Below are 16,321 nucleotides of genomic sequence, written 5' to 3'. Positions count from 1 at the left end.
GTACAAATAAATAATTTACTTATGTAATGTAATGTACTGTAACTTTAACTTATATAGGCCTATATAAGTTACAGTACGTTACATTACATAAGCAACTTAACGAAAATGTACACGCAAGAGCAGAAAGCAGTAGAAAGCAACATAGAACAACTTGGAACAGCACTCTCCAAGAAAAGCGCACCAACCGAAACAGTGATTAGCTAGATGTTCAATATTTCTTCGGCGGGGTCAGGACTGTGCAACGCGCCATGTCATACACGATACATGCTACAAAAAACAGTGGATATTAATCTTACAGCGGGGAAAATAAGTATTGAACACGTCAACATTTTTTTCATTTAAGTATACTTCCAGTGTGGCTATTCACATGATATTTTCTCCAGACATTATTAACTTAGATAATCCACACATATTAAAAAATCCAAACATTAATGTCCATAAGTAGAGTTATGAGTAAAAAAGTGGAATGCCACAGGTAAAAAGTATTGAACACGCCTACTGAAATTTCTTAAATACTTTGTGGAAAAGTCATTATTTGAGAGCTTCAACGCATTTCCTGTATGACTAAACTAATCAGTTGCAGTATTCAAGTGTGATTTTGGCCCATTCTTTTAAACAGATAGTCTTTTAATATTGAAGATTCCAGGGGTCCCACTTGTAAATTCTGATCTTTAGGTAACTTCCAAAATTGTTCAATTGGATTAAAGTCAGGGCCTTGATTTCCTTTCTCTGAAACCAATTGAGAGTTTCCTTTGCTGAATGCTTTAGATCATTGTCCTGCTGGAAGGTCTAGCCACGTCTCATACTCCTCGTCCTGGTGGATGGCAAGATTCTCCCAGGAAAAATCGCTCTGTGAAACTGTGTGAAGTCTGCCAGTACTATGAGATGAAAAACAGCCCCACACCTTGATGCCTCCACCTCCAAACCTCACTGTTAGCATGGTATTTTTAGGGTGATGCACAGTGCCATTTCTCCTCCAAATATGGTGTGTATGACATCCAAAAAGTTAACATTTTCTTTCGCCTGACCAGAATACATTCTCTCAGTATTTAATAGGCTTGTCCAAATGTTGTGTAGCAAACTTTCAATGAGTTTCAACATGTTTTTCTTCAGTAATAGAGTCATGCGGGGTGAGCGTGCATAGAGGCCATGGCGGTGGAGTGCATTACCTATGATTTTCTCTGTAACAATTGAACCTGCTGCCTCCAAGTCTTTCTGGAGCTTTCTCCAAGTGGTCCTTGGCTCTTAGGCTACACTTCTGACTATCCTTCTGACTTCCTGGTCAGAAATCTTGTGAGGAGATCCTGTGCATGGCCGATTGATGATGCAGTGATGTTCCTTCCACTTGCAGATAATGGCTCCAATACTGCTTATTGGATGATTCTTAAGTTTTGAAATGCATCTGTAACCAGTTCCACTGATATGTTTTGCAACAATAATGTTGCAAAGGTCTTGGAAGAGCTCTTTGCTTTTACCCATTATGAAATGTTTCTTGTGTGACACCTTGGTAATGAAAAACCTTTTTATAGCTCATTAATATGTACTAATCCATCATATTAATTTGGACAGATATGAGGGATAATTACTCTCTAACTGTGTATAGATTCCAGCTCGTTCCTGGCCATTCCTTGCCTTTGTGCACTGCTTTTTCTTAGCGTGTTCAATACTTTTTCCCTGTGCCATTCCACTTTTTTGCTTTTAACTCTACTTATGGACATTAATGTTTGGAATTTTTTATATGTGTGGATTACCTAAGTTAATACTAATGTCTGGTGAAAATTTCATGCAAATAGCCTCACTGGAAGTTTACTTACTGAAAAAAATGTTGACGTGTTCAATACTTATTTTCTCCGCTGTATATCAGTATTAGTATCATATTTAATTTTGACCTTCCGCACATTGGAGAGGCTAGTTGAGCGTAAACCCAGGGTGCAGGTGTAGCCTGTCTGGAAAATGACAGCGATGCAAAAGAAAGACAAACAAACAGTGCTGAAATTAGATGTCATTATTAAGCCAGCAAGAGTATGCAAAACATGCCAAATATAGGTTAGCCTACAGTAGCCGCCTTAAGCCAAGTTTATAACGTGGCCAGCCATTGAGCATCCTTTGCGCGCGCATCTAATGTTGGTAAAAGGGAAACCCGTCTATAATATACAGTGATGCAGTAGGCCTATAATAATATTTTCATGTTCAAAAATTGCATTTCTATAGTTAAATGCAGAGCAGTACTAGTGCAATGCACTAAAAACTGCAGTATTGACACTTGAAGTAGTGCAGATATTTTTGTAAGAGCAAGTTGGCCTACAGAGAAGAGTTTAGAGAGATGATGTCATAGTTAGTTAGGGAAAGTTAGGCATTTTATTCTCCAATCTGCAAACAAAATTCTTACCAATAGCTTTTTTTACTATGTGTTCCTATAGGTGTCTAGTAACACCTCCCAATTTATCCACAGCCAAATCCTTGGGGAAACACCTGGAGAGCCAATCAAGTTTGGGGTGCCCAGAGGGTCTGGGCGAAAATAATGAAACCATTTTTTTTAAACCAATATTATCTTTTGAGATGTCTAACTTGGGGTTTTAGGGGTGCTGAATCTATTTCAGCCATAGTAAAGTAAAGCCATAGTAAAAATGACTCCAAGTCCATAAAAAATCCATAACAAGTGGTTTTATTGAACAATTACAAAAACAAAACTTCCTTAATCAGTTTAACAAACAAACCTCATCCCTCAACTCCCCTGCACTCCCTCACTCCTGTTATCATCTGGCTGGTTGATGTTCTGGCAAGAGTTACCATGACAGTTCCAACAAGCAGAAATACACTTACGCTTTTTACAGCAGCATCTGAGAGTGTCACAGTCACCTGCACAGTTGCAGCTGACAAACTTCAGAAGGTAGTCTGGTACAGTATATGGTCTGAGTATTTTCCAAAGACAACATCTGGATATGACACTAAGCATGTGCACTCAACTTCTTTGGTCGACCATGGCGAGGCCTGTTCTGAGTGGAACCTGTCCTGTTAAACCGCTGTATGGTCTTGGCCACCATGCTGCAGCTTAGTTTCAGGGTGTTGGCAATCTTATTATAATCTAGCCATCTTTATGTAGAGCAAAAATTTTTTTTAGAACCTCATACAGTTCTTTGCCAGTGACCAGTATGAGAGAGTGTGAGAGCGAAAACACCAAATTTAACACACCTGCTCCCCATTCACACCTGAGACCTTGTAACACTAACGAGTCACATGACACCGGGGAGGGAAAATGGCTAATTGGGCCCAATTTGGACATTTTCACTTTCACTTCAGTGGTGTACTCACTTGTGTTGCCAGCGGTTTAGACATTAATGGCTGCATGTTGTGTTATTTTGAGGGGACAGTAAATTTACACTGTTATACAAGCTGTACACTGACTACTTTACATTGTAGCAAAGCATTATCTGTTCAGTGTATAGTAGTCCTATGAAAAGATATAATAAAACATTTACAAAAATGTGAGTATGTACTCAGTTTTGTGAGATACTATTATAACTACCGTAGTATAAAGCTTGAGAAACTGCCTCCGACTAGGAGCTGCAGCACAGCACTCTTTGCAGGCATATATTGGCTACTGCTACAAAGTCCATCACTGGATGCCCTTGAGTATGGATGGAAACAAGGACAACACGGTTATGCACCAGTCCCTACAACAGATCCTGGACTACCTTCTGAAGTTTGTCAGCTGCAACCGTGCAGAGGACTGTGACACTCTCAGGTGCTGCTGTAAAAAGCAAGGAGTCAAATGTATTTCTGCTTGTTGGAACTGTCATGGTAACTCTTGCCAGAACATCAACCAGCCAGATGATAACAGGAGTGAGGGAGTGCAGGAGAGTTAGATGATGTTTGTTAAATTTTAAACCGATTAAGGAAGTTTTGTTTTGTAATTGTTCAATAAAACCACTTTTTATGGACTTGGAGTCATTTCTACTCAAAACTGATGGCTGGGATAGATTCAGCACCCCCTAAAAACCCCTTGATAGACATCTCAAAAGCTAATATTGGTAAAAAACGTTTTCATTATTTTCGCCCAGACCCCCTGGGCACCCCAGACTTGATTGGCTCTCCAGGTGTTTCCTCGTGGATAAATTGGGAGGTGTTACTAGACACCTAGGAACACATAGGGGGAAAAAAAGCTATTGGTAAGAATTTTTTTTTTGCAGATTGGTGAAAAAAAGCCTAGCTTTCCCTAAGTAAGTGACAGGACAACAACTTCTCAACGTCAGCAAGACTGGAGCTAATCATAGAGGAGGCTGTGCGGAATGCACATCCTCATTCACATTGGGGCCTCAGCAGAGTTACCTGCTTCAGATTCCTCTTGGCCAGGGCTTAACATCAGGGAGGATCTGAGCTCAGGTGTGATCATGAAGGCAGCGAGACAGCAGCTCTTCATTCTTCATTAGTTGAGGTTTGCCAGCTGTTACTGCTGCTCCATTGAAAGTGAGTGGCAGAATCCCATGCAGGGGCGCGTTTCCCCAAAACCATAGTTGCTAGCAACTTTGTTGGTTGCAATGCAATTTCCAGGTTAGCCACTATGGTTTTGGGAAACGCACCCCAGCTTAGTATGGCAACAGCACCATTCATGACAGTAAGGCTCTGCAGAGGGAGGATGATCAGCACAGCCCACAACAAGGACTGATACTGGCCATTCTGCGCCTCTGGCCATTCTGCACCTCAGCAGCTGAAGGAGGAACACAAGGCTCATCCTCTCTGACCCTAGTCATCCCAGTCAGCCTCTCACCCTCTTGCCATTTGGCAGGCGGTACAAGAGCATTTGGACCCATACCACCTGATTCAAATATAGTTTTTCACAATTAAAAAGCATAGGCTACACATTCCTGATTAGCAACCACCCCCACACCTTTTATTGTTTGCAGTCTCTTTATTGTGTCTGTTTCCATTGCCACTGAATTATGTCTTCTTATATCTCAGCCTACTTCCTGCACTATTTTAATATTCTGTTTAATATTTCTTTTGACTGATTCTGTGATGTTAAGCTATCTCAGAGGCAAAATAATTTCATTGCTGATATTGATTTGAGTGACACTGAACTTCAAAACTGTGACACTGACTGCATGAGTAGCCCAATTCTGGTTGTCCCAAGAGAATTGGGCTCTGTGTGGAGAAATGCTGTAGTTGCTAGCCTCATTGCAAATGGAATCCCAAAATGCATTTAACTAATAACATACCATTGAACAAGTTATAAAACAGAAAAACAACAGCTTTGTAAAAATACATTACCATTGGCTTGTAATGTGAAAAAATGCATTGAAATGTGAAAAAAAACACACATTGGACTGAAATTTCTGGGTAATATTACAAGCGCATTAACGCTTGATAAATACACCTCTTAGAATATGAAAAAAAAACCGTTTCAAATTTCCCACCGTACTATTTGCACCACCAGAGGCTCTGTAGAATACCGATCACGTGACAGCGGCTCCATACGCATGGCCATCCCACAAACCCTGTCAAACTCACTTGACTACAGATCGCTTTGAGGTGATATTCACACACAGAGGTGAAAATGGCAGATGTGTCGGAGAGGACTTTACAAGTAGCCATAGCCATCTCGTTTGCAACAGGATTCCTTGCAGGATGGCAGGCCAATAGAATGCGGCGAAAGTTTTTGGATTGGCGTAAGAAAAGGCTTCAAGATAAACTGGCAGAGACGCAGAAAAAGCTGGACTTGGCATGATGTCGTGAAATGTTTAAGTGTACAATTCTGTCCAATAGGTGAGTTGTAGGGTAATCTAATTTTTGTATGAAAGTAGTGCACAGTTGTCGTTCACTTTCTAAACATGTTTGCATAAATAATAACCTATGTTATGCAACAAAGTTATTATTACCAGTAGCCTAGGCCTGCCACAGCTTGCTACATAGTTTCTGTGAATCTTTTGCTGTGGCAGATTTCATTTGCACGTTTGCTAAATTGTTGCACGTGTTGCACATATTTTTTTAACAGCTCAGGTGTGAGGCTCCTGCCATTATGAAGACTTCTAAGCTCCTGGAACCACTGGTCTCCACCAGTTTATGAGGACTTTGACTGTGACTTTGACTTTGAATGGACTTTTCTACAAATGTCTTTTGTCCTTCCTCTCATCTATGCTGTTCAGTTAGGCCTACTGTCTGAGGCGAATTCCACAGCTTTCTTCTGATGAACTTCTGAACATATACAAGTTTTTCAAGATGTTACCACTATAAACAGTGTGAACATATAGGGTCTATTTTTTCATGCCACCCTACCAGGGATGGAAATAAATGCTCACATATTTAAAAGTTAATTTTTGCTTCTGCACCCTACAAACACCTTCCTATTTCAGCCTAGGCAATAAATATTGTTTTATTATTATTGCATAAGCCTGTCTGTTTAAATGACAAGACCTCAAGCGTGATGTGCTGTGTCAGTAGGCTCAAGTAGACACGTGCAAAAATTATTTACTGACTGGTGCCATACATGCTTTAAAAAATGTAAAGCAATTTGAACCGAAAATAGGGAGTCATGTTTCACTGTTAATTGAGATTTTATGTTGCTTCAAGGTTCAAGAAGAATACTTGACACAAGTATCCCATTTAGTTTACCACTGACAGAGTTTTAAAAAAAAAAAGAAAAAATCCAGGCAGTCCCTGCTGGCTACAAATGCTGAAGATCAGTGATCCATTTCTTATCCCCTGTATTTTCAGAACCAGCCTAAAATCCCAGCGGATTGCAATGACAAGCTTTACCTGTTATGTGTCATTTATCATTGTCTGTAGTTTTGACAAACATGTGAACATGAACATGCAGAGGGTTTGTAGGTAGTGATGTGTTTACTTTTACTTGAGCTGTGTATTGGAACTGTATTTTCATTCGGTTTTATAAATCTTCAGTATAACTTTGTATTGCTCTGGTTCGCCAATCAAGATGAATGAAACACTGGACAAAATGTGTTGTTATTTTGTAGTTTTGTGTTAAATGGAAGAGATCGATTAGTGGCATAACTAACATGATCAGAATGTAGATGATATTTCAAAAGTAATATCTACTGACTCACTTTGCTGTATGGTTCCACCTCAGTCAGTCTGGAGAACTGTGGGGCATAGAAACCAAGCACAAACAAAGCTTCTCCCTCTGAGATTCATCCCCAGTATCAGAATGAAATGCCATATTTGAATTTGTAAACCCATGATTTGGGTACACTAACTCATCATGTACACTAACTCATCTCAACTTACCTACTCTCAAGTGGCTCAGGAAACTCTCGGTACCTTGTGCAACGTAGCAGCGCCTGCTACAGACACAGACTGTGATGAGCATAATAACTACTCAGTCAGTACTGAGCCATTTAGATTCATTACAGCTAGGACAACAAACAGGGTAGTGTTAATCTGTCATGTTAGTCAAATGATAGAAGAAGTTCACATTCACTGTGTCAAATACAGTCTTGAATGAGCCTACTCCAATTTATTCTAATCAATGTCAATGAAGCATATTCAGTTAGGCTAAAAACAGGAAATTGAACCTAATGAGCCCAGTAGGCAGACAAGCCATATCGATCCCATGACAAATTTCTGGTCCGTTTTGTGGAATGAAATAAAAGTAAATTGGTAGAACATGTACGATGTTGGATACCAGCCCTAATAAAAACAAGCCTGTACAAAATAAAAAATAATTGTGTAAAATATGACAGCAATGATGAGAAGTTATGACCAGACCACACCGATAACAAGGCAAAACATGCAAATATTTTTTATCCTAGGTTTCATTCATTGTTGTGTGGCATCTGCTTTTTTTAAAGCCCAAAATTCTGCACAATGTCTCATGTCATTGGTCGTGGGACACAGGAGAGACATTTTTCCATCTGAGAAAAATTAATTATTAGGTCAAATTCAAGACACATTTCCTCAATGGGTCCTCGTTGGTGGAATAAGTTGCCCAGTGCTCTCCGTTCCTCTGATAGTTTTGGGTCTTTCAAGAGGGGTCTAAAGATATCTGTTCAGCATACACTTAATTAATGAAGTCTTCTTATGAGTTATGGTTTGTCTTTTATGGTATTTGTTTATTATCATTAGGCTATTGATCGCTGATATTAAATTAACGTTACTGTTTATTATTGCTATTTTCCTTACTGTAGTCTTACCAACATTTTAAAACGGTTTACAGTTCATTTGTAACTTTGTATTATTTTTTTATTATTATTTGAAGTCGCTTTGGACAGAAAAGTCCTTAATTTAAGATGAGATTTAAGACAATTTGTCTTAAATCTTAAATTTTACGAAATATTTTCTTAATCCATTGGCAAATAAATTTGCTTGTTTTTTATGTCTTAATTTAAGAAGATTTTGACTTATTTCAAGTCGAATAATCTTACAATAAAAAAGCCCAAAGTAAGTATCCTTATACTAAAAACAATACTAACTAGATTTTTTATCTTCATATAAGATAACACGTAGTAAAATTTCACTTTTTGCAGTGTAGGCCTAAGGCTGATAGCCTACAATCAGAGATTGCTCCTCAATATTTTTACAAGAGCAGGTTCAATTGCACTTTTTAGGGCTGTAGGACTATTCATTGCAAAGTTAATATATTGGTGAAATGGCGAATGGTTAGTAAAAATATTGATAAATTAGACTAACCTATTATTTCTTCTGTTCTATGTAAAAAAGTATGGATTGTTGCTTCTGTTTTTCTTATTGTTTTTGATTGTATCGTTTTATGGCCCTTCGGTTTCATTGTAGGGACTGCCTAATTCGTGAGCAGTCGGGACACTAGCGGTGAGCAAAAGAAAGTCACATGCGCCATTTAAATATCCCAGCTGTCGAGTCGAGCACGGAAGAATTATTACAGCGCTGGGCCATTACAGCGGCTCGGTAGAGTTGAAGATGGCGGACGGAGAGAATATTCTTGTTGGTGCTAAAACCAGAACATCTGAATCAAATGAACCTGTTTTGAAAAAACCTAGGATGAGTATGTCTGTTGGCTGTGGACTTAAAATTGTTGAGAAAGATCCAGGAATTTGCGGACCAGAGACCGGAGAGAATTGGGCGGCGGCGACTTCAGCGCGGTCTGTCGAGGAGGTTGAGCCGGCGATGGCGGTGGGACAGGCCACAGCAACACTAGGCGGAGACAATGGACTGTTAGTCCCGCAGCCCGGTGAAAATATTTTACCCATTGAGAGGACCTCGGTGTCTGGGCAAGACGAGGAACTCGCAGGTACTCTACGTTTACAAGTTAGCAAGCGCTCCATGTTTTGGCGGACTTGGGCCATTTCCATGATGCACTAACATTAAATGGCAAGCAAGCTAGCTATCCAGACAGCTTCCTTCCGAAAAATGCTGGCTTGCTTGCCAATAGATAGCTAGCTATTTGTAACACACTACTCTAATAGCTCAGTGGCCATCAGTAATGTGATTTTTTCCCCCTTCCTGTTGTGATGTTGATGGTGTAGCCTCATAGCTAGCTCTTATTAGCCGAATTCGCCTCAAGCGTTTGGTTTTGAACAGTACTTGCTCTTAACGTCAGACACCGACTTGTAAGTTAATTCAAGTAAGTCTGTCGTTACCACAAAGCAGTAATAAGCAGTTCGTCCATTTAGTGGCTAGTTTAGGATTTAACACACACAGCTAGCTAGTAGCATGCAATTCAACCATAGATAACGTTAGTTTAAACAAACGCAAATGTTACTGGCTAGCTAAGTTATATCAAAATAACGTGAAGGCTACGTTACAACAGTCTGTTGCCACTGCACAGAGGGGCAACAATTAAAGTTGACTGAATAACCAGTTAAGTTAGCTGAACGACAGTCCAAAATAACGGATTAAATTTGTGTAGGTAATGCATTTACACTATAAAGCAGTTATTCTGACTTTCTAGTGTGAACTTGCCTCAATGTCTGTGCCCAATAACATTAAAGCTATAAGATACCTTAACCTACCTGTCTTAGCTTATTGGTTTTAAGTAGCTAATGTCGGTATATTACAAACTTTTAGAGCAGTTAACGTAAAGATGCCTTATGCTTGAAACCCGAAAGGTGACTATTTTAGCGAAATTTCCACCATCAATTACATGCATGAATAGTCAATCTGTCTTATGAGGTGAAATGATGCTCAAATCATTAAAATTGGTTGTCATGCCGGCTCCTTTTTTTTTTTTTTTTTCAGATGGCCTTTTTCTTAAATTGAATAGTACAGAATACCGTTATGATTGGCTTGCTTTTTTGAAATGCAGCTTTATTTTATACCCCCTAAAGTTGTAGCTTACTCCTCTGTGATCCAAGCTAGGTGCACACATTCCTAATTGCAAAATGAAAAGTTATCCACGTTGGGAATGCATTTATAATTTCAAGTTTTTTTTTTTATTTCTTGTTTGTCAACAGAGTGTGGTGATTCTGAAAGTGTGGTCCCTCTGAATGGCTTCGCTTCCCCAGACTGTGGTAATGAAGATGATGATGATGATGATGATGATGATCGATCATCTCACGCAAGTTCCAGTGACTGGACCCCCAGACCTCAGATAGGTATGAAGGAAGGCTGTAGACCTCCACACACATAAGTGCATCGTCTGCTTTTCACCATAGGGGAAATAAGTAAATGATCTGTACCAAAATGGTACAGTGCAATGCCTAATGTCATTATCATGTTTTCAACAGGCTCGTACAGTTTCATTCAGCAACACATCATGATGGAGACAGACCCTCGAACCATCCTAAGAGATTTGCTTCCTGATACGGTACTCCCACCTGATCTGGATGATATGACATTGTGGCAAATTATCATCAACATCTCCGAGCCACCTAAAAGAAAGAAGAGGAAAGATATCAATACACTAGACGACGTTGTCAGATTGCTCCAAGAAAGCAAGAAGGTCCTCGTCCTAACTGGTGCCGGGGTAAGTTCCTGATTTTAATTGGGTAAAGCAAGTATCTTTGCTTACAGGCAAATACATTAACAGTTTTTGTGTGTGTGAGGTTAGTTACCAGTGACGTAATGAATGATTAGATGATTCATTTCTGCTTGTGCGTGTTTTCCCCCAAGGTATCTGTTTCTTGTGGTATACCTGATTTCCGATCTCGGGATGGTATATATGCTAGACTTGCAATAGATTTTCCAGATCTTCCAGACCCTCAAGCAATGTTTGACATAGAGTACTTCAGACGTGACCCAAGGCCTTTCTTCAAGTTTGCCAAGGTATGTTGATTGTGATAAAGAGCATTTACGTTATGTGTTGATGTTTTCTGTCTAAAACGACTGAGATGCTGGTTTGTGGGGAGGTTTTCTGCCAGTGGAGCTGAAATGTAACTGAAGTAGTTACATGCGGGTTCTGGCAAATTGTCCATTAAAGGTGTAGGTTTTTGAACATTCTAAGTTCCGCAACAATTGAAGGTTCTAAAATTCTATGTTGAATTCAATGAACCCAGATATTCTTTAGAACGTTCATTTCCCAACATTCCCGTCACACCGGTGTGACGGTACTCCTTTAAGGGTTAATATTTCCATAGAAGTTCTGAAACGGCTTGGGGAAATAGCTTGCTACTTGAGGAATCATGATGTTACAAAATGGTGTAATGGGATATGGCCGGCTATGACACTCACATAGCTGCCTACATTTTCATGAACTTGCGAAACAGGTAGATACACATGTTACCAGGATGGTTGGGTTTATTTCTTACTTTGTTTGTTTCTATTGTGTAAGTTAAGTTATTCAACCAACTGAAAATTATTTTATTACCCTAGGTGGGCCTTCATGTTTTAGCTTATTGTATTGGAAAATCAGTCTATCGCTCCTGATTTTGACTGCTCGCTAGAGTCACCTTCTGGTCAAAAGTGCTTACTGCGAGCAAGGCCTAGTGGCTTGTGACAGCACAGCATTGTATCCAGTCTATCTATAAAGACAGTGTGTTAAAGTGATGCTATGTCAGTTGAAGAGATTCTTGCATTTTTGTTTCTTTTCGATAAATATGTTTGCAGTTGAATTGATGGCTTCAGTAGTAGCACTGTTTTGGTTCAGAGGGCAAAATCATTGTTGTTTTCAGGGACTCAAACCCTTGCATTCAGCATGTCCAGGTTCTTGGCATCTTGGTTGAGATACACAGGACTACTTTTATAGTGTACACAATGGCTGAAGTTGTAATGAAGCTTACATAGGATTGAAGTTGTAATGTGTACAGTATGCTGATATTACTTGTTCTCATGTGTCATGACTTCTGACTTTGATTTGTCAGGAAATCTACCCTGGACAGTTCCAGCCGTCTCCATGTCATAAATTCATCGCTATGCTAGACCAGCAGGAGAAGCTTTTACGGAACTACACACAGAACATTGACACCCTAGAACAGGCCGCAGGGGTACAAAGAATCATCCAGTGTCATGGTACGTTACCATTTATAGCAAGCTCCATGAATTAGGTCTTGCTGCTCTATAGACCATTACAGCACCGCTATTAAAATATCCATCATAGATAGGCTGTCTTGCCATAGCTTTTTAAAAAGGAACTGATGTTACATGTGCTCCCTTTTTTTTTCATTTATTTTTTGGTGACAGGTTCCTTTGCCACAGCCTCCTGCCTCATCTGCAGATACAAAGTTGACTGTGAAATCATCTCTGAAGATGTGCTCAACCAGGTGTTTTTTTTGATGCATCCATTTTCTGTGGAATGTCTGTACAACACTTGACAGATTTTGGTGAGACTGACGTAATATAACGTGTTTTAGGTTGTTCCTCGCTGTCCAAGGTGTCCACCTGATATCCCTCTCGCAATCATGAAACCAGACATTGTTTTCTTCGGCGAGAACCTTCCAGAGTTTTTTCACAGGGCAATGAAGCAAGACAAGGATGAGGTGGACCTTCTCATTGTCATTGGGTCTTCTTTAAAAGTGCGGCCCGTGGCACTTATACCAAGTATGTTTTCACAAGAGTTCCCGCTTTCACAGTATGCTATAAACAGAATAAATGACTATGATGCATTGATTTGAATTGAAACTTGTTTTATTGAGACTTGATTGAGACTTGATTGACTGACCTTTTTTGTTGATAGGCTCCATCCCACATGAAGTGCCTCAGGTCCTGATTAATCGGGAGCAGCTGCCGCACCTCAACTTTGATGTGGAGCTCCTGGGTGACTGCGACGTCATCGTGAACGAGCTGTGCCACCGGCTGGGCGGCGACTTCTCCAAGCTCTGCTACACGCCCTCCCGACTCACCGAGATCACTGAGAAACCCCCACGGCCGACCCCTACGCAGCCTGAGCCGGCCGCACAAAGCGAGGGCGCCGTCGCAGACGCCAACATCCAGCCCATCGTGGAGCCCGCGCACATGCCTGCAGACGAGACGGGCACACGGACGGACACAACAGGGACGGCAGACAAAGTCACAGAACACTGTCCAAACGCACAGTCCCCCAGTGTAGAGGGGACAAAGACGTCAGACACAAAACACTCAGAAGACGCACAAAAAGACGAGGCCTTAGCAGCAAAAGACACCGCTCGTCGACGATGCTGGCTGAACAGACTCTGTCGTAGTCCAATCAGCAAACGCCTTGAGAGTAAGACATCTGCTAAGTTGATAGTGCTATAATGAGCTGTGGACCAAATACATTTTGGAGTTGTGTTACACAGATAACAATGAAACTACTGAGACTGTAAGAATCAGTAGTGGTATTTATACTGTACATTGATAAAACAGAGGTGTGAGAATAGACCAGTTCTTCTTATGTGAGCAGGAAAGTTAAAAAAAGATTCAGTAAAGTCTTCCACACATGGCTTTTGTGCTAATTTTCTAGAGAAATTACTTCATCAGAAAGCCATGTGAAATTAATATTGATTCAAGCAACCATGCACTTGTATTTACCTTCAAACATTTGTTTGTTGACAGGCTCTCAGTACTTATTCCAAGCACCAAATCACTACATCTTCCACGGAGCCGAAGTGTACTCAAACTCGGAGGACGAGACGTCCAGCTCGTGCGACAGCGAGGACTCCTGCTGCAGCGACGAGGAAGAGGACGAGAGGGAGGAGGAGTGCGAGAGGGAAGAGGAGGGTGATGCAGGGAGCGCACACATAACAGTACAGGAGGAGGAGGAGAAAGAGGAGGAGAAGAAGGAGGAGGAGAAGCAGGAGCAGAAGAGGAACAGCCTTAGAGACACACTGCCAGAGAATCAAAACCACGAGAGCACCACACCGAGCTCTCCAACAAACAGTACTGCAGCTGTGAATGTCCCAGACACCACAGACCTTTAACAACACAAAACTGAGTCACTCTTTTCTCAACTACATGTCCACAAGCACTAGCAAGTCTTTATTGTACTGAAGTACATTTTATATATATATATTTTTTGTACCCAATCCCTGCCACCCCCAACCCCGCATCTTCATGTTGTTGTTTTTCCGTCTGTTAAGATTGCACAGATTCTACTGTGCATATTCACACTTGGGGTGGGCCGTAATGCTATCTTAGGTAGATGCATGCAAGTTTGCATTCAACATCAAAAAGGAATGGTGAGAGAGTATATGAAAGTAGGGTAGTGGGGTATCCACAACTTAAATGGAAAAACATGGAACTTTTTGAATGGTGAAGTCACTCCTTTAACTTATTTTATTTGTTTATCTCTCTGTGGTTGTAAGGCAGTTGTGTTTCATGGGGTACTTCTTGGCGATGAATAGTGTAATTTGAACTGGCCATTCACATAGACATGGGATGACTAAAGGGAACATATAGGTAGACCAAAGAACATTTTATTTCCACTTCTCTACAAGAAATGTTTTCATTAAACCCTCCAAAGCGCTTGGTCTTTGAATTTCAAAGATTTTGAAGCAAAACAGGTGGCATTGTGTTTGACATTTGGCAGCTACTTTTTACAGTTGATGTGTCAGTGATGTTCCTTTTTTTCTTTTGGGAAACAAATCCTGTTGAATCCAGACAGCCAGCAAGCAGTTGGCAGTGTTATTTTTTATGTCCATTTTTTTTTGGTTAAGGAAAGTGTACGTAACCATGAGAAGCCTTATCATATGTAATAAGCTGTCCAATAGCCATGATGCACTTTGGTTTCAAATGAATCTTCACATGAAAAATTTAGTGTTCTCAACAAAAGAAACTACAGTGAACAAATCCATTTCTCCATGAACCTAAAAACTGCCACCAACAATGTGATGTGACAGCTGATTTATATGGTCCACAGAAGATTGAATGGTCCAGTCCCTACTAAAGCCTTTTGTATTACAATTGTGAATGCCTTTTACTTTATTTGTACAAATTGTAATAGGTTGAATTCTGGATTTCAAACTAAATCAACCTACCATTTTCACATTCTGAAGACACCACCTCCACTGAAAATTCATAAGCATGTGTATGGCGAAAGCACAAGGTTGTAATGCAGACATGTTGAGGTTGTAAAGAACATTGTTAGGGTGTTTTATGAATTGCTAATTTATATGTTTATATGTTGATGAGACACGTGAAATCATGTTTACCACTGCAGGGATCATTAATTTGGTATAGGGTGTGGTAGTTATGGTAAGTAGTAGCCTAAGTTCTTTGGTGTATAATCCACTTGCAAACCAGATGATGGATGTCCATAACTTTTTTCCATGACTTTTTTTTCTTCAGAACAATACAGGATACATTTTATATTTGAAATAAAGCCTTTATGAACATGACTATAAACTCCAACCAGCAAGCCATATGATTGTCAATTTTGACCTCAAAGAATAAAAACATTTATTAGTGCACTCTTCATTTTTTTTTATGTTCCCATGCCGTATGTGTTTGACCTGAAGATATTTTCTGTCAGCGGCCTTTTTCTTTTTTTTATTATCTCTGCTTCAATATGTTTGTATTCTGTGTTGTGTATGACTTCTTTGTCCTGTCAAACTCAAAAGGTTGTTCTTGCAGGGCTTGTTATTTGCAGACCTTTTGAAATTCTTTATCTGACCAGATTGTCCTCTCTCAACACGTGTTAGGCTGCCGTTGTGTCGGTTCGGAGGATATGTTAATGCATTTATTTCTGAAAAATAAAAAGAATATTGATACACCTCCAAACACTTGTGGTGGCATGAAGAAAAAATATATATATCCTTAAATCTATAGTGACATAGTTCTACCAAGCATTTCTTGAATTTCCCCTGGGGATCAATAAAGTATCTATCTATCTATCTATCTATGTACAATACGGATATATACAAACTCCCTCTTAACAGAAAGTTTTAGGAGGAGAACGTAATTATAAGAAAAACATAATTTGTTTTTACAACACAACGTCGTAAGAAAAACACCTGTCTACTACATGTGTGGGACAAAATACTACAATTCCCAAGCACCCGTT

General features: G+C 39.9%; 2 protein-coding genes across 2 annotated transcripts; both read left to right on the top strand.

Moving 5' to 3' along the window:
• The first annotated feature begins 5,470 nt into the window (after positions 1-5,470).
• LOC125311717 (mitoregulin-like) lies at positions 5,471-6,953 on the top strand. The gene is made up of 2 exons (XM_048270007.1): positions 5,471-5,763; positions 5,993-6,953. Exon 1 carries the CDS (start codon positions 5,555-5,557, stop codon positions 5,723-5,725), a length of 171 nt encoding a protein of 56 aa, XP_048125964.1. The 5' UTR covers positions 5,471-5,554; the 3' UTR covers positions 5,726-5,763; positions 5,993-6,953.
• Positions 6,954-8,809: 1,856 nt separating this feature from the next.
• Positions 8,810-15,669, top strand: sirt1 (sirtuin 1). Its single transcript, XM_048270425.1, has 9 exons — positions 8,810-9,220; positions 10,383-10,523; positions 10,656-10,894; positions 11,041-11,193; positions 12,228-12,375; positions 12,547-12,626; positions 12,717-12,903; positions 13,040-13,546; positions 13,876-15,669. The coding sequence occupies exons 1-9, from the start codon at positions 8,890-8,892 to the stop codon at positions 14,238-14,240; spliced, it is 2,151 nt and encodes a 716-aa protein (XP_048126382.1). The 5' UTR covers positions 8,810-8,889; the 3' UTR covers positions 14,241-15,669.
• Positions 15,670-16,321: the final 652 nt, after the last annotated feature.

This window comes from Alosa alosa, chromosome 18, assembly GCF_017589495.1.
Source record: "Alosa alosa isolate M-15738 ecotype Scorff River chromosome 18, AALO_Geno_1.1, whole genome shotgun sequence".
NCBI lineage: Eukaryota > Metazoa > Chordata > Actinopteri > Clupeiformes > Clupeidae > Alosa > Alosa alosa.
This window is presented reverse-complemented; position numbering and strand designations above follow the sequence as displayed.